The 19462-nt window shown below is 31.3% G+C and overlaps 2 protein-coding genes across 7 annotated transcripts in view; both read left to right on the forward strand.

Moving 5' to 3' along the window:
• Positions 1-361: 361 nt before the first annotated feature.
• Positions 362-4357, forward strand: LOC126857967 (glutamic acid-rich protein). 3 transcript variants are annotated; one of them, XM_050607914.1, is made up of 3 exons: positions 362-499; positions 2446-2644; positions 2832-3804. In XM_050607914.1, the coding sequence occupies exons 2-3, from the start codon at positions 2474-2476 to the stop codon at positions 3177-3179; spliced, it is 519 nt and encodes a 172-aa protein (XP_050463871.1). In that variant the 5' UTR covers positions 362-499; positions 2446-2473; the 3' UTR covers positions 3180-3804. The 3 variants fall into 3 exon arrangements, with proteins under 3 accessions (XP_050463871.1, XP_050463873.1, XP_050463872.1); XM_050607916.1 differs by having other exon boundaries at positions 380-499; positions 2480-2644; XM_050607915.1 differs by lacking the exon at positions 362-499 and adding an exon at positions 1305-2178 and having other exon boundaries at positions 2832-4357.
• A 1445-nt stretch (positions 4358-5802) lies between these two features.
• The window catches only part of LOC126857947 (uncharacterized), a 53603-nt gene continuing 39943 nt past the window's right edge, over positions 5803-19462 (forward strand). The window contains exon 1 of one of the 4 annotated variants that reach the window (XM_050607881.1): positions 5803-6156. In XM_050607881.1, the coding sequence (XP_050463838.1) occupies positions 6011-6156 (146 nt within the window). In that variant the 5' untranslated portion in view covers positions 5803-6010. Of the gene's footprint in view, positions 6161-12102; positions 12515-19462 lie in introns of those variants that run through there. The other 3 variants (XM_050607880.1, XM_050607883.1, XM_050607886.1) reach the window with 3 other exon arrangements.

The raw sequence follows: 19462 nt of genomic DNA on the forward strand, positions 1-19462 counted from the left end.
GCCCTTTCCGATATTAATCGATTACATGCTGGAAAGCGGTACAATTCACTTTCTAGCTTTGAGTCTAAATAAAAAATATCACGTGACGTTTGATGAAATGCGAATTATACAATTTATAACAAAGAGGCTATCGATAAATTAAAAGATTATCTATATTTTTTAACATTATTATATAACTATATATGAATTCTTGGACAAATTATTCGTCAGACAAATAAGTGGGATTTGTCTTCACCGAATATGCGCACACACGCTCGGAATGTCATGTGTACATTTACTGAAATATTTATATATTGTCAGCTCAATCATACGTGGTTATATCCATATATCGATTATTTCTATAGGAGGTCAGTAGTGGAGCAACGTTCCACCTGTCAGTCGGACATATAGTAGTTGCTACTACTTCCGGACGTGATACATTCAGTAGTTCGTATCTCTTAGGTAGAACACGTTCTTACACGGCTATGTTCTCGTCCACACTCTTCGAGTAAAGCAAAGGGTAAGTGAATAAAATAATTAAAATGTTTAAATGTGCTTTTTAATTGTCTATAATTATAAATACTCGCAGGTCACACATTTTTTTGCGCTGTTTCTGGTCACATGTGGGTCACAATGTTTTGTGGCAGTTTTAACTGTTTCAAAATGCTTGAAAAAATCTACAAAAATTTATATATATTTAATATCTGTAGAAAATGATCATATATAACAAAAGTTAAAAAATAAATTTTAAACATTTTTTTTTATTGATTAAAGCTTTCGAGATATGTTAAAATATCGATAAGATTAAAATGACCCATTTGTGACCTTTAAAAATTAAGTATATATAGTTATATAATGACGAATGCAAAACTAAAAACTGTAATAAAAGATTTTATACATAACGTTATGTTTAGTGAGTGACAAGTTATATAGTACCATTTAACTTTTGTTGATAAATTGTTTTTCTTTATAATTTTTATTTCTTTATTTTAAAATTTATATTAGTGATAGTTTATATATGTACATATATATATATATATATATATATATATATATATATCATATTTTGTAATTAAAAGAGAAGTGATTGCTGTATTAATCTATGTTAATTTTTGTATATATTATATATATCTGTTTTTATGATTTTACAAATTTTTGACAAATCTCCGACAAATTTTGTGTGACCTACATTATTTTATTGAATACTTATTGAATATTTTATTGAATATTTAAAGCGACGCTATTACTAGATAAATCTTTCACATAAAAAATTTATTTTATTTCTATAACCATTTCAATAACAGTAAAATTGTATACTCCAAGCACTTTCTTACATACATTATTATTATTTATTTTGAATTTCTTAATAAGTTTTCTTTTTTATGTGCATATAATTTCTGAGTACACAACATGTCCGACACATTCGTCTGTAATTATTAAACGTCGAATTCATTATTTTTACGGTGAGTAAAGTAAAATCAAATAAAATAATTATATATTGACGTTAATATACACGCATAATTCATGTAATTGAAACCACATAAATTGTATAGACACAACTTTCAGCAAAAAATTCAACAAAGACACTTAAAAACACGCAAAGTTTATCTTTATGTTTCTCTTTTGGCATTTAATATTATGTACAATTAAAGTCCAAGAAATTTCAAGTTTCTTCAAAGTGTTCTTCATTATATTCGCATTCTGTTTCACTGAACGAACATAATCGATACACCAAACATTCGTGGCGAAGGCACCGATAATGTGGATGTCGCGTTTCGATATCTGCGCACTGTTTACGAAATGTCACATTCTATCACCTAAGTGAAAATATCTCATTTCCGTCGTGGAATTATTTTCTGACCATATCGAAGCGAATCAACCCAGATACGTTGAGTATTTTTACGAGAAATACGTGTTTCAATTTTTCTTGATATTTAAAGCACACGACAAGATTCAAATAGTAGGTCACCTATCACCACATGTAATCATCTCCGAATCGAACTGCAACGTAGTGCACTGTCTCGTGAATGGTATACTTATGCAATGCTAGAGTGAACGATAGACATAAAAACAATATTACACACGTTATTTGATCAATGAATCAATGATGCGCTTTGTAAGAGAAATAATTGATTTGTGAGTTAATGACGTAACAAAAACGAACAAAAAGCAAGTCTTTTCAACAAAAAATACACAAAAGTGCGTATAATAAAATAAAAGCGTGGAATATAAAATAATTTTTCAGATTTCGAATGAATAGTACATTGCTTTTATTTATTAATATAGAGAAAAACAAATGTAATATCTTCTAATTTACTTTGAAAAATAGTAGCACAAGCACCCCTTCGAAGCGCTTGTTTCGCTATATAATATCTCTTTTTCTGTGATCCAGATTATTATTCACATATTATTCTAAAGCTTTTTAAATAAAAGTAAATTTTCTAATTATTATTACGTTTATTATAGATATATTTGAATTGAATAAATTATCATTATGAAGTATCAGCAAGTAACCGTGGACATGACGAACATGATGTTTACCGCTAGCACTTATTTGGCGTTTGCCGGAGTGTTCTGGATATTTCTGCGTCTTATCCAAGCCTGCTTTTGGCTGCCAAAACATTTAAAAAGGCAAAATGATGTTCAAAGAATATTGCAAGAGAAGGTAAACTTGAATATTTATTAATCCAATTTTAATTATTTTTATTCTTCTCATGTCAATGCGTAATCACAAATTATTTAAAGTTTATTTGATTTTAGGTGTTTTTCTGTATTTGAAAAAACTACTTAACGTAAAAAGAATTTCATGAAAGATTTATTGATTATTTTAAACTAATAGCACATTCTTTCAGGTGGACAGTTATGAAAAGTATGTATTAGAATGTGAAGAGAAGGAAAGAGCGGAAATGTTAGACCAGATCGACGACGAGAAGAAAAGTCTCGAAATGTCGCAAAAATGGAAAGAACGACAGGAATGTCTGGACATGCTCAAGAAAGAGCTGGAAAGAGTTCGCGAAGGCAGAGATATATCCGATTGGGATGCTTTACTGGATGAGGAATTGAAAAAGCATGAATTAGACTCTACGCTTTTAGATGAGGAGGATGAAGAAGAAAACTCTAAGAAAGATACTAATAAAGAAAAAAACGAAGAGAAAAGTGAGAAAAAGAACAAGAATATCGAGCCAAAAAAAGAAAAGTAACAACTATATCGAGTGCCTTAAAAGTGCCTTATTAAGATTGTTTAATTGCTTTGAAAACTTGTATCTGTACGTAACAGAATATTTATAAAAAACGTAAATTTCTTCAAACAAATAAATTTTTAAAAATATTCTATATACTAAACAATAAGATTCTACATTAAAATATTATCGACTAATAATTAAAACATGTCTTGATACACATAGTTAGGAAAAGTAGAGTTAAAAGAAAAAGTAGAGTTCTTTAAGTGTATACATTGCTATCATTGATAATCTAATTTTATTTATTTAATTTTATCAATATGCAGAGAAGATACAGTTTTAATTTATCAATAGTTGTAAAAAATATTTATATTATGTAAAAATTATATGCAATCGATATAAGAAATGCCTCGTAGTAATTACCACAGTATTATAATACAATAATTAAAGGGAGATGAGCAGTTTTAAATAAGCACATATTTAAATACTCTAAAAATTGAAATTACATATAAGCATATACATAAAATGTTGTTTTTATTAGTGTAAAATTATTCTTTTGTTGAAAAAAAGGATTATAATAGTTTTAAAAAAAGTGTCACTTTTTCATATTAATAAAATTATTTAAGAGTGGAAGTGTGCGTATGTATATAAGGCTTTTATATATATATATATATATATATATATATATATATATATATATATAGACAAACAATATCATTAATTCACTTGGTTGTGTTGCCATTACTGCAATCAATATACAAAACAAATATGTAACGTAAATGTCTACCTCGACAAACCTGTGCTTGCTTCTATTAGTACCGGCATTTAATAAACCATATGTGTTATATCCATCGATATTTTGCGTACGCAATAACAATTACGAATTAATTTAATTATCATGTAGCGTGGTGGAACTATCTGCAAAAACGCAGTTTAATCGTAGAGATAATGCAATTCATACTCTTATTTACATATATTTTAATATGACGAACAAAGAGGGGGAAGGTATGTATTAACGGCGTTATATATCACACATATACATATATACATTTATTTCTGTATTTAAGCGTGTGACTATTTTACAAAGTTTTCTAGGTAGATATAGAAGACACATTTTAGCAAATCAAAAAACAGCGCGATCAAGATAAAATAATAATTATATATGTATAGAAGAATTATATGGACCATATGCAATATAACACCGATTTATAAAGAATAACTATTTTTTAATTGTTGATTTTGTTTTTATATTACATATTATATTATTTTTATTATGAAAAATCTTTATTATAAAATAATAAATAATCAGAAAATTAAAATATCGATCTGATAATTGATAATGTGTTTTTTACATTACTACTATCTTTTACATTTAATTATGATTTATTTTTGCATAAAAACTCGATTTTTGACTTATCGCTTACACAATTCTAATATTTTTTGGCTTTTAAAATTTAAAATTATTTTTACGCTTGAGTTACTTGTTCATTTAATTGGAGTACAGCTGTGTGTTGTTAATTGTACTATTATATTCGGTTTTAAATACTGCCATCGGAAGCAGGTGCATGCACCACCTTTCTTCGTTTTACTTGTCGGTGCTATTGTACAAGAAAGTCAGCGGCAGACTAATTTAAAAAGCAGTTTACTGACGTAGCTTCAACTAGAACGACGACTATTTTCTTCAACAACAGAAAATTTTCTTTACAGATGAAAGAAACAAATATTTAGAAGATATGCGACGTCAGTTTTTGTACAAGATGTCTTAAAATTTAATTTTAATGACATTTTTATGTGCATTTTTTAAAACAAAATTTGTTTTTCTTTGTTTAATGTTATACATATATGTATATTTTATATGATATGCAATACTGAATAATTAAACTTTGAATTAAAATTTAAAAAGTAACATTTATCCAAATTCGAGCAAGCAGAGAACACATGAAAAATAGTTCATTTTTGAAAATTATTGCTTCTTTAATTCAATTTGCAGTTAATGAAAGATTTTTCACTTAAAATTAAGGTCATCAAGAATTTATTATGCCACTTTATATACATGTCAAGCATATAGCGCATCATCCTGCATGCAAGATCTCTTTTATTGAGATTATGTCAACCTGGATGGACGAGCATCAGTAGACAGATATTGATTATTTAACATAAAATATTGTGTATAATTACGTTAAAGTATTGTCGTCGCATTTTTTCATATAACAATAAGAATAATCATTCAAAATTTTATAGTAAGCACACATTACAATATAAATATAAAAGATAATAAATAAATAAAGAACATTTTAAGAAAGTATTTGACACATTTTTTTCTTTTTCATAACAAAAAATAGCTATTATATTCAATATTTCAATTAATAAAGTCTCAATAAAAAATAAAATATAATTTTGTATTTTACTTAAGATATAATTACTTTAGATTAATTTTAACGCTTAATTTTTTATCACAACAAATCTTTATTTTCTCTCATTGTTAATTTTATTTTTCATTTTTTTAGGTGACCAGCGTGGCGCGCGACTGCGCAGTTACTATGCTCGCCGCTAGATGGCAACGGCATCGCGAATACATCATCTCGCGCATCTCGCGACGCACATCAGTCGTTGGTCGGATGGCGCTGACTGTGCATGTGTGTGTGCGACTGTTCGGAAGTGTTGGGACTCGGAGTGGACAAAGACACAGCGCGATCCCGTTCCGCGGGGTAACAGCGAACGTTTCCGTGTCGTGGTTTCGCGGCGCGAATCGCGAAAACGCGTGAAAGTGTCGATCGCACCGCGTCGTCAGCAGCGATGTTGACTACCGGCGAACGGCGCTTGGCGTCTCTGTGAGTGTGTGCGTTCGTCCTATGTACAGCCTCGTCGTAAACCCGAAAAGGACCGGCGACGACGGGTGTCATGCCGCCGTGCATCCCCCTACGGACGAGACGAACGTCGACGACGTTGATAGCGATGATTCTACGTCGTCCGGCCAGCTAGGACACGTTCCCGCCAAGTAAGTAAGTGCCGAATCCAAAACAATTTATCTTGTCCTTTTTGTGTCTTGTATTTAGATTTGTCAAGGATTTGTCAATCTTTTTCACGACACCTTCTAACATGCGATAATTTCGATATTAACGCTAAAAACTATAAATGCGGAAATGTCTCACAGGAATTCTATTTTCGTTCAATTTTGATACGTTATTAATAACGACAAACTTCATGATATAAGTGACAAGCGTCATGAATTGGCATGCGCGTTCTAATTTTGTCTCAATGAGAACGAAAACATTTCGCATCTCGCGACTCAAATTCATTGTTTTGTCGTTGAGTTATCGTGTGTGTATATTTTTTGTCCGCATTTCCGTATATTTTTGTAAGAGTAGGACGCGAGAGGAACCGAAGTCGCGCCACTCGTACATACGGTCATGACCTCTTCCTGTTTCCTACCACCCCCCTCCCTTCCCCCTTTCCTTTTGTTACAACATATTCAAAATGTTTTTTGAATATATTTCTTCATAGATTTATTCTTAACAAATATACATAATAGAAATTTTAAAGAAATTCAAAAGAATCGGCATAAAAGATATTTCTTGTCTCGTCTTTTTCCTTAACATCTTGAGAAGTTATATATTAATGTATAATATACATATATATATATATATATATAAATTTAATTTTAATTTAATTTTAAATTACTTTAAATCTATCACTGTATGATTTATTTGATTCTTTTATTTCGATATGTGTGAATATACATTAGAGGAATTTATATTCTTTCAAAGACGAGCAGGAATTTTGATGACATTAGAAAACGAGGGATTAAATAAAAAAATTGATTTTTTTTTGCACACATGATGCATCGTGAACACAATTATTGTACGGGTCGTGTTTTCGCCTTGTACGTGCGGATGAAGAGCATGAAGGATCGATATGGTTTGCGTGCTTTTTGACGATCGCGACGCAAAATCTCGGTTAACAAAATGTTATGGAGAAGGTCAAGGATTCCCGTGTGACCGTGTTTTTTTTTTTAAACGGAAAAGGACTAGCGTTATCTTTTGCAGCGTTTTTTCAATCAAGGCGATTCGAATCTATTCTAACGCGGCAGAAGCCAAACCTTATGACATTATTCAATAAATTTCAATTGAAAATCACGATTGCCAGTATTTATTATTAAAAAAAATAATGTGATTCTATACGTACGAGTACACGTGTACAAAAGATAAACACGCGTAAATTATCGAGTGCAACATCTATTCTAGGCAGAGGCATCGATTCTGCGCGATACTATTCACAGCGTTACGCGTGCATTATGAAGGCATTGCCATGCAGGTTCAACGATTCGCAAATGAAAGCTTTGTGCGTTTAGAATTTTGTTACGCAGACAATGAGTGCCGTATATGACCGTCAGGTGTGACCGGCGCGACGACAAAGGTCAATAACCGTTGAACTGTGATCGCACATATGACGTCATTGATTGTGAGTTCTATCGCTGAATCTATTTTTCTTTTGACACGGATGTCACGGATGTCACCGAAGCATAGAATGAGAATTTGTAGATTTTTTTCTACATAATAATATTTTCGCGAATTAAACTTTTAAAAGATATTTAAGAAAAATAAAATTTTGTTTCTGTTTATTGCTAACTTTAATAAATTTTAATTGAGACTTGTTAAAGATATTTAATATAGAAAAATAAAAAAACTAAATTACGGTTTTTCGATATTTTTATAAATAACATTGAGGAGTAAATTGTCGATTTTTTTAGATTGTGATAATAAGAATTAAAAGAATTGATGGATATTTTTTAAATACCTAATATCACGAGTTTAGAAAATCGTGGTACGTCGATTAATAATAAATACTATAATTCACTGATATAGTTTACGTGCATTTGTTAATATTTTATTCAATTATTTAATTATGAAATTTCTTTATTCCGATAAAACCTTCATTAGAATAATTTAACAGTATATTATTGTGTACTACTGGAATTATTAATATCCAAGTATTTTGGATTGATTTGCGAGAAAATAGCAAGAAAAATAATTATGGTTTCAACGGTTTTTGGTCATTAATTTTTTAAGGAAGCATTGTTCGAACCATGTTTGTAGAAAACTTTTTGTTTAGAATTAAATTTCCTATGAAATTTCAAAGTTTGACCGGAACGTTTAGCCCTCCCTGAATATATAAAATTATTTTTCATTATACAAATTTTTTTCATATGACTTTTAACTTCTGTTGTGCAATTTTTTTTTACAAATCATTAACATTAATTAGTTCTACTTTCATCGAGCAACAAATGTCTGTTCGATTTTAGCGAGAGCATATTGATTTTACAATTAGGTTTTTTGTATTTCACAAAACTGAATCTGTGCATTTATCGCAAAATTGCTTGAAGCATCCGACATGCAATATTTTTATCGTGAGCATATTTGAGTTTGGATCGCGGATTTATAGAAATAGTATAAACGCGCGATGTTTTACATGTGAAATTGCATTTAGCGGGAGATGCTCGCATCTTCCGGCAGTTAAATAAATCGTATATGCACTCTCTCGTGAAACGGAAAAATCCGCGATTTGCAATGACAGTTTGACACGATTACAGTAACAGTTTGAGACGAAATCGGAATATAATATGGACATTAGACTCGTATTGTTAGTTTGAATCTTTAAAATTAATGTTATATTCAGGATATGTATAATTAATCGATATTAATTATGGAGTTGTTTGTTTTTTATTAAATTTACAAACTTTGATACTGCTTGTTTTAAGAAAAACGAGATTAGAATGTGCTATAATTTTTAGATCCAAATAAAGCTGAATGAATGTTAATCTGCTTAAAATTGTTTAAACACTCTGTTGATGAAAGAAAGTCTATATATTAAGCCGAAGATTAATGAATAACTATTTAAGAAGAAAATTATAACTGTGAATGGATATTTCATTTAGCGAACGTTATTTCGATTAGTTCGCTCCAGATACATAATTTATCGAAAATGCGCACATACGTGCAATTTCCTTGAGTTGTATTCATCGCGGAATCTGCATATGTCATTCACGATTCCTGATTTATCGATTTTCTGTATATAAAGCTATCCGACGTATTTCTCATTAAAATATCATTCTTGCTGAGGGTTAATAGAGTTTCTAGATAAAAATCGTGATTACATCTATATTTTACAGATATTATTTGTGTGTATATTTTGAATAGTATTTTTATTTATATAATTTCTCATCAATTGATATTTTAGTTACATATCATTAAGTCATTATGGAAAGATAACATAGAAATTAAAAGATAAAAAGAAGATAAAATAAAACTTGTAAAGTTTCTTATCAAAAATAATAATAATTATTTTTTATTCCCATATATTTTATTAATTAATATATTTTGTTAAAACAAAGTTTAAAAAAAAATTTAAGCCTTGTCTGTCGAACTTTCACTTTTAACTTCAGGTAATTGCGCAATCCGCGTTCCATCACGAAATTATTATCTGAAAATGAAGTTTTAAAGCTTATCGCAAGTTGAGCGTGAGTAAAGTAAATAGAGGCGCTATACTCGTTTGCGATTAATATAATTTTTGATACTGCAATCTGATTTGTCACCTTAACACGCGTGCTATCTCATAGAATATATGTGTTTGCAATAGCACTGCAGATTCGAAATGCAAAGAATTGGCTGACGCGATCGATGTAGAGATCGAATCGCGGATAACTTGCATATTTGCAATTTCCTCCAACTGCCTTCGTCGTCGGGCAGACCGTTTATCTCATTCACAACGATTCCCGGCATCTATCCGTGTAGAAGGCCGACTATCACGCAGCTCCGTTCTATCGATCCACAGCAGCCGGGTATCCTGCATCTCGCCCTCCTCTCCCGACACGTACATATACATATATCATTCCTCTCTTTCTCTCTGCGCTCTTCATTCCCTCATTCGTCTCTCCACTTTTACATTCGCGTTACACCCACGCTTCTCTTTCCCTCAATGCACCCTCATCCTCTATAGTTTGCGCGTAACTGAGCGACGAACGAGGAGGCGAGTTCCTCAACCTCCGTTTTCCATCGTCTATCAGAAAGCGCAAGCAAGCAGCAATGAGATATATGCCGTTATGGCATATTCGCCATCTGCTCGGTCGCGATAGACATTTCGATATTGTTCGCGACATTCGAATCAGTCAAGATTGGATCGTTAGTTCCCACAAGATTGAAATGCGAAATTATGTCTCGTTTTAGAATAAATATATGCGAAATATATTTCCGCGCGAGATACTTTGGATAACCGTAAGGATAGCAGCCTATTATTATAATGGAAGAATTTGTTAAAAATTTAAAAAACTGTGCAATTTACAATCTATTTATTTTGACATGAAATTTGTTACTGAACATGACTGATTGAAATTTGGAATTATTTTTAGAAGTTTTTTTTTCGATATACATATATACGTCTTATATAAAGCTTTCGTTAGAAAGAGACGGAGCAACAAAGATCCGATTCGCGCTCCTTATTGTTCGTCGCAACGAGAAATGAACGGAAAGTACATTAACTCGTCGCAGCTGCGTCCTTTCTCCGCTCGCTGCTGTTGCGCTTCTCCTCGATAAATTTCTCGGAAACGTCGCAATTGCATTGCGCTCGTAATGTAATTCGCGACTATCGAGGAACTCCGTCGCGCGGCAGCTTGCGAATTCTCCCGACTCTTATTCCGATCTTTCTTGCGAGACTGCAAAGAGCAACACGAGAGGAATTCTGCAGGGAAAGTGCCGTCCGTCACATTTTTAATGCAATTTTTGTCGGCGGAAAAAAACTCGTTTTTATTCGATGATTTATTTATCAATATAAAAGGATATTCGTTTGTAATAAATATGCACACATTGATATGAACTTGTATGCAACAAGGAAATGTATGTTAACTTTACTTTTATCATAAGATTAATTTATAATGATATAAAATAAAATTTATTAATATTCTAAATGCATTTATTAATATGCTATATCAATATATATATATATATATATATATATATATATATATATATATATTTTTTAAATTGTAATCTGTTAACAAAGAAAGTTAAAAAATCTAAAACGTATAAAATATAAAAGAACGTTTTTTTTCCAGAAATTATCATGAGATTTTTTTATTGTGTTTACATCTAATAACTTTAAAAATATAAGATTCTTTTTTTTGACATTTAATAAAATCTCAATCAAGTTTTTTTACGTGATTCGTCTTTAAACCCTTTTAAACAACTCAGACGCTATTGCTTGGACTGACATTCTTGATATTTTCGTAGCATACTGATTCTAGAATGCAGTAGGTCGCCCTTTTATTTATAGGAACCGACAGTGTCAACGGCCCAGACGGTTTGCTTGTCGAGTTTGCCTCTAAGTTTGTCTGAAAAGAGATCCACGATTATTCGTAAAAGTAACGAGACAAAAATCTCTTTTAGCGCGAAACTTTCAGTTTTATTCAGCAAGAATTTTATTGAGAGATATTGAATTTCCGATTTTCATTTGAACACAAATAGTGAAAATTTATATATTAATTAATTTATATAATTTCACCTTTACCTTTATATAATTTTCATTTTATTAAAACACACGACAATTTTTTTTAAATAATTTATAAATCACACACGTTCTATATTAAAAATAATAGAATACAGAATTTTATTCTTTCAGATTTATTTTCTTTTATATTCGCGCACAAAAGGTCTCACATTTCTTTGTGAATTTTAAAAGGCTCAGATTTCTAAATTCAAATGATTTTATGATGTCCAATGGGATATGTGTTTCACCGTATTCTATATAATATATCTATGGATTGGCCGCCTACGAACGCGCGTCACAAATTTCGTAACAGTGCAACTTTTGATCGATGACGATGCCAAGTTAGATAACCGAAGTTGCATAGCGCAAAAAGTCATTCTGGCTTGCCAGAATGCCATTAGGAAGCCTCGCGAACGAGTGACGATTAGTTGTTAATCGGTACCGTCGACACGACGATCGTTTTCTCACTAAACGCGAGTATCATGGGCGAGGTGTGTTCTATCTTGCGCGTGATAGAAGGGTGGATTCAGAATGATGTGGATTCGAGGACTATCCGGCGGAGTTACTCGGGAAGCGAAACTGTCAATCGTGAAATCGAAGCTATCGATCGATCCTGCGAGAGCTTTCTCGCCGATGAGCCGGTTCTTCGAGATCTGCTGCGTGGTATATCCACCGAGCACAATCTCTTTGAGGTCGCGTGCACGATCAATCGGCTAGTCTTCTTTTACGTCATCGTAAGATGGATCAATCTCCAGCTGTGGATTCTCGTAGATAGCAGTTTCTACACCTCATAACAACTTTGTGAAATCACGCAAATGGTTTGGAAAAATGCAGATTATTGCTCGTCCTTAGATCGTTAGAGAAATGTTATCGAATAGAGAATTTGTAGAAAAAAAAATTAAAACGATTTATTGCTTTAAATAGTTGATTTGGAATTATTGAATAATTTAAAACCAGGTAGGTTAATTGTATAAATATATCTTAATCGGGCCACATAAATGAGATTTATGAACGCATTCATTAGAAGGGCTGTGCTATTATCTCGAAAATAAATTTTGTCATTATGATATATCATGAGTTTTTTCATTTTGTTATTCTATTCGTCGGTATTTTCTTTTTGCATAATTAAAGTAACTTTGAATCACATAGATTATTGTTATTGAGAAATAAATATATAAATAATAGTTTAGGGATTTTAACGGTAATATCTTTTTCCTTTATTTATAGAACCATTTTTAGGCTTTACCCGATACTCGTTTTTTTAAAAACATATTTTTGCAAGATTGTAATATTCTTAAATTTATTATTTATTATAAATAATTTATTTACATAAGCAAAATGTATTAAAGTATGTATTTGTTTATACAAGTTATAGAGTAAATATAGTAGCAAAAAAAATTAGTGGAATAAAAAGATACAAAATTTAATAAAAAACTAATATCGAAAAAGTATGTGTTAAAAGAGGGAAATTGGTAATATCATAGCAGTGCAGAAATTTTCTGAATCTAGGGTAAAAACTTAAATAAAATTATATACAGCAGTTGACAGAAACGGAAAGAATATATAAAGCATACATTAAATTAGGAAATATATAACAAAAAGTATGTGATATTTCCAATAAAATTATATTTTTAAGAATGAAGCTACGTTAATAATTATATTATGGTCTCATGATCTGATCGCATGTATTATGTAAGAGTGACACTATAAATAATTTGTTACAACATGCTTCACATCGAATGTATGCGCGCATCTGAATTTCTTCGATATTTAAATATATTTTTATTTGTTCTGACGGACACATATTCATGTGAGATAAATTCGCCTTAAATTTGCACGAAAGGAAAACCATGCGATTCTCGGATTAATGACGCAGTCTTATTTTCGTACATATGACTGACAATTTTGCAGAAATGTTTCTCGATAAATTTTCGCGTTACTTCGCAGATTCTCGGATCGATGAGTCCGACTTGCAATGAAACGAAAAAAAGCAGATACTTTCTAGCAATTTACAAATATTTTTAACTATGATCAAAAAATCTAACAGATTTATAAATAACAAGATTTTTCTAGTACAAAATTGTTAGCAAGAGAATCTTCTGAAACGAAATTTTAAGTATATGTGTCGCGCGTGTAGAAATGCGGTGTGATCTGAAAAAATTGCAAATGTAAAAATCGCCAATTTGCCGTTGACATTCGTTATCAACGTAAACAAGTAAACAAGTTTCTCCCACACATTAGATCAATATCTACAGTTTGAGAACAATACCTGATGCTGTTTTACGAAAACTTGTTCCGGAAATATTGATCGACTATTTGCGCACCGTTATATAATATAATAGAACTCCTATTCATGGATATAACAACAGGAAATGCGGACAATGTCGGATGTAATATCACCTGTAAAACGTGATATTGTAATATCATGTCTTTATATTTTCATAGTTTCATAGTTTAGAGATTATATCTACAATTCTAAGCGAAATAATGAATACGGTGATGCGTCTACGCAGTACGTATAATTACGCGAACTTGGCACAAATGCACAACTATAAATTTATATAATGTAAAATACGATAGTGTCGTATAACTAGTGAATGTTATTTCCGTATTATGTTATACGGTTCAATTACAGTGTCACAATGTCCGTCCGAAATTATACGTCAAAATCATGAGGTGCGGGCATTTGTGGTCGTTTGCAAGTTGAGTTTCGCAGAAGCGTGGAATTAACGCGTGTCGTTTACCTTCCGTCGTTGTACCGTCATTGCGCACAAAGTTCACAGACCGTGCGCGTTTTAAACCCAAGTCGACTATGATGACGATGACTTACGCTTAAGATCCTCGTGTGGGATCGTTGTGTGAGATCTACGGGATGACTCAGCGCGCCCAGTATGCGAAGGGGCTGCATGCAAAGCTTTGTCCGCACGATGGAAAAACGCATGCGGTGCTTCTGTCGTGCGTTTTGCCTCGCTTTAAAGCGACGATGTGTGACGCGTGTTATGGCCGGTTTAACTCACCGACGGCGCTTCATTAGAGCGAATAATTCCTTCCCTACGCTCGTTTGAAAGATGCAACGGTGTTCCAGTCGAGTTTTTTTAAAACTACACTTTCGCGTTTTCTATCGCAAAAACATATCCGTCAGTTTTTTCATTGAAATGTTGGATATGCTTTACTTTTTTTTTTTCAATTTAATTTCAAAATCAAAAAACTTCATTGTTTGCTGCATTAATTTTTGTAACTTTTTATATAACTGAAAGATATTTTTAATTCTCTGTATACATTAGATTTTTATTTGCTTTTCGAATTATCTTGTAAATGACGTATATCACCGTCGAGGTCACCGTTGAGTATTACCTTACGTGAAAACAATTTGTATGAAGTCTAATTCCAAAGTCTAACAGCATCCCGGAGTGTCTCGCTGGGAGATGGCCTATTTCTAGAATCTGTCACGTCGCGACAGTCTTATAACTTACGCGATTTAATTTTCAACTCATTCTCGATGCGTCCTTTATTATATTACTGTGAAATACGTAGATATTCTTAGAATTCATATGAAATCGACTTCCCGACATCTCGAAAATAACGTTGTAATTGTAATTTAATAGTATTTTTGATGATAATCTGATAATTTAATAATATAGTTATGTGATATCTATACGAATTTATTATAATACTATATTTTTTTAAAAACTAATTTTTTGATAATAAATTAATTTTATAGAAAATGATTTTTCATTCGTATTTTAAAATCGTGTGATAATAATCGTTTTTTTTTTTTTCGAAAATATTTATTTTTAATGATTTGGACTACAAACGAAATTATTACTATAAACAACTAAAAACATACTATTGTACAAAATATAAAATAGCATTTTTTTAAACTATCATTTTTTGTATTTATAAAAATTTTATTTAATAAAACTTCCGTAAATGGATAGGTGAGTTTATATATATGTAGAGTTATTATACATATAGATACCTGTAAATTAAATATCATAAATTAAAAGTTTTTTGCATCTTAACAATGAAATATTAATCTGATATGGAAACAATTTATCCAATTATTCTTTTATTTATAAATTAAAATTAATGATAGTGAGCGCGATATACATTTTTTAATCGGGAATGAGATTGCGTCAATATCAGCAACATTAAGAAGGATTGTGTCGGTGACGTGCCGTACCTTGCGTGACCAGATATCTCCTCCGACTTTTGGACAATTTACAGCTACCAAGAGAGAGTTTCCCGAGTTTAAGGTTCAAGGATACTGCAGGGAAGCGTCGTATTGGGGTGCGCCGTAAAAAATCTTATAACGTTAGATCGTATGTGAAAAAAGGCTGAGAATTATCGGGTCGACACTGACGTAATTTTCACTTCGGTGACACGCAATATCGAGATAAATGGCGGATCGCGAAGGGACACTGGCTCAGACTTTAATTCCGTTTTCTTCTCGTGGACTCGTAAAACACATCAATTCTTTTATAGATATAACAAATGAAACAGTGCGAAAGCGAATTATCAGAACCGTGGAATAGTATTTTAATGCTCGTTTTAATGTCATACTCGTCTGTCCGATTTTCACGATTTTTCTCCTTAATCTATTTTTTTTTTGTCTTCTCTTGAGTTTCTTACTTCGATATACTAATGTTTTGATAGATTACCGCTTATTTTCGCAGCGTGTGTATTTTTAACGTGCATTAAGAAACGAACTTTTGTTTACGTCGACAGTGCTTGAGATCAGAATTTCTCATAAGTTATGATGTCCCATTTTTTTTTTACTTATAAGATCGCGTGAGAGACTGAAAATGGCAGATACATTATACTCATCGCTACTATTTATTCGTGCATATTTTCCGGGACCTTCTACGTACACTTCACATTCATTTTTTTATGACATGTGTTTTTTATGCTCGTAGCATCTTTCTCAAAGTAAGATTGATTCAATTTACGTCACGAAGCGCTTCTAGTTTTGATAAAATAGTGTCGATATGGATACGTACTAATGAACTATATCAATCAAGCATCCGACAAGATAGACTACGTGTCTATTTCTGGGCTTTGTACACATTTTCCTCTTTATCCTGTCGCATTAGTGAAATACGATAGCTATTATTTTCGAGAGAAACTGAACAACATTGATTCTGCTCTTAAAGTTGAATTTATTTTATATATCCGTACGAAAAAGTTAAAGCCTTTTATTAGAGATGAAGGAAAGAGAGGAGATGGACTGCGAAAGATTCTGACAATAAAATATTACTTAACTGTCACATTAACGTAATATTTATCATTTAATCTAAACATATATGTATATATATATATTTTAAATAAAATATAAATATAATAAATTTATTTTTTAGCATTTATGTATTAAGTTGAACGTTCTAAGACTGCAATATAATAGAATTTTCTCTAATTAGAAACACTGGTATCTCTACTATTAAATTCAATTATTTCGGGAATGGTAGTCCACGTTACACTCACCGTCGACCATCAGCTGTGCTTTATGAGCGGCACATCCTGCATTGATGTACTCGCAGCTCTCTCGAAAATCACTCGACGCGGTCACGCTTCATATCGTTTCGTGGCTGCAAGCTTCAGTTATGAGGCAGATTTCAGTTGATCAGATTATTTCGTAGATTCACCTTTGCTAGCATTAATTGGATCGTTCTAACATACACGGAATAGCAGTCTTTTGTGTATGGCTTGGGAATGTAGCATCGAAATGCGGTGCAATCTAAAAATATTTTTTTTAAATTAAATTTTTTTTGTATATATTGTTTAATAACATGCGGTTCAATCTCACAATCATTATATTAATTTTGAAATATAATTATTCAATTGTGTGTATTAAAAATGTTATTCGTACATTACTAATTACTACATGAAATATATTCCAGGCTCTTCGATTCATAGTCTCTTATATATTTAAAACATCTCTTAAACATCTTAAAACTTAAAAAAAATTATAGGTTTGTCTTATCTTGAATTTGTGTGAAAAAGATTCGAATTTAAGTTTATCCGAAAGATTATTAATTTTATTAATTATTAATTTACATTTTTTAAAATATTTACGAATTAAATATTATATATTCGTTCGAAAGAATATAACAAAATAAAGATGTTTTTTTAATCGTGCGTAAGTAGGACGTCGGATGCCTCACGCTTCTGCTCCAGCGAGCGGACGATAATTATCATAATGCGCTCGCACTACTTCCTGCTGCTACTCGCGTGGCGATACACAGTCGCGCAGCCTGCAACTGCAGTCTCGTCCTTGTGCATCTCGGTCATGACGTAGTGCATAAAACTCGATCGAACGTACGAACACCCACGTTCGAGCGAGAGAATTTTTCGTCGACTGCTATCAGGAATTTTTATGAGCTTAATCTCTCTCAGATTCTGTGGCCTCTTTGAAAAATTTGCAATATTTAAAAAAAATTTTTTTTTTAAATTCTTCTAACTTTTTCAATAATGAAAATTGTTTATTATATAGAAAGATTATTGTCTAAAATTTACTATATAGAACGGCTTTTTAATTTATTAAATTTATGATTCTTTTATGTTAAAGATTTACGGAATATCTATAATTGTTAATTGGAACACATTTTTATGATGAGCTAATTTATTATTAGCTAAAAGCAACTTATGTGTTCGGTTGATGATGTTTTTGCTGAGATTAACAAAGAAGGATTGTCTCTAATAGATGTGGCTAAAACGATGAGTGTAGGGTTTATTTTTATCTGCGATTATTTTGATCTATACACTCAGAGTTCTTTATAAATCTATTGTGCTTTCCGTTTGCTTTTTTCGAGATGTTTCTTTCTGGTAACTAAGAAAAATGACATCGCAATCTCGATTTATAATAATTTGTTTGACTCAGAAGTGCTTCTATGCAATTTTATCATTATTAAAAAATTACTTTCTAATGATAGCTCGTGTTTTAAAACATTTTAATATGGAACTCATATTTATCGAACCAAAATTATCATATCGCTGTTGAAAATTTTTTAATTTATGTTTAGATACTATGTATAATGATGCATTTGTTTTATGGATAACATAAATATTGCGCTGTAATATCGTTTCTTGAAAGCTCGGTTTACTCGTCGTCATGCTTGTTGATGGCATAATTAATAGCTTCTATCATGCAATTTATATTAAAGCAAGAAATAGTATGTTTTGCAAAGCTCGGTACTTGTTATCGCAAATCTACTAACGGACTTGGGGTGTACGCGAGAAATATATATATATATAAATCTGATAAATTATCAATTACGGTCATTATCACTTAATTTATGTTAGTGATACAAAAAGGTAATCTTATATTTTTATAAAGAGTGTGAGAAGCGAAGCGCAATGGAATACAAAGAAACATATATATGCGCGAATGAAATAATATTTAATGTAAAAAAGATTAAGAGTATTTGAGATAAAATATTGTCTAATATGTCGAACACGCATTCAAAATTCAACTGTAGAGAGAAGGAATTTGAAAAGAAGAGAAACGGGCTTTTGAATTCCGGGCCTTTGAGAGAATCTGGAGATAGCTTTGCCGTGCAATGCACAATCTCGTATTCACGCTCCGTTTATTATCCAAGTATGTTTAAAGCGTTAAGCGATTTCTTTGCACATCGGTCTTTCGAATTCTATCACACTGGATTTAATGAGTCTCCGTAACTAAATTAATAGGCCACTTTAATTAATCTATTAATAACTTAATTGATCGAAATAATTACTTTAATAATATACACAATGTCGAGTAGCCTGGT

Source organism: Cataglyphis hispanica, chromosome 23 (assembly GCF_021464435.1).
Source record: "Cataglyphis hispanica isolate Lineage 1 chromosome 23, ULB_Chis1_1.0, whole genome shotgun sequence".
NCBI lineage: Eukaryota > Metazoa > Arthropoda > Insecta > Hymenoptera > Formicidae > Cataglyphis > Cataglyphis hispanica.

What these genes read in the sequence shown, in the direction of transcription:
- LOC126857967 (XM_050607914.1), top strand. Translation starts at nt 2,474, where the DNA reads ATGAAGTATCAGCAAGTAACCGTGGACATGACGAACATGATGTTTACC. An exon ending in AAAGAATATTGCAAGAGAAG is followed by an intron (nt 2,645 to 2,831) that starts GTAAACTTGAAT and finishes ACATTCTTTCAG; the next exon opens with GTGGACAGTTATGAAAAGTA.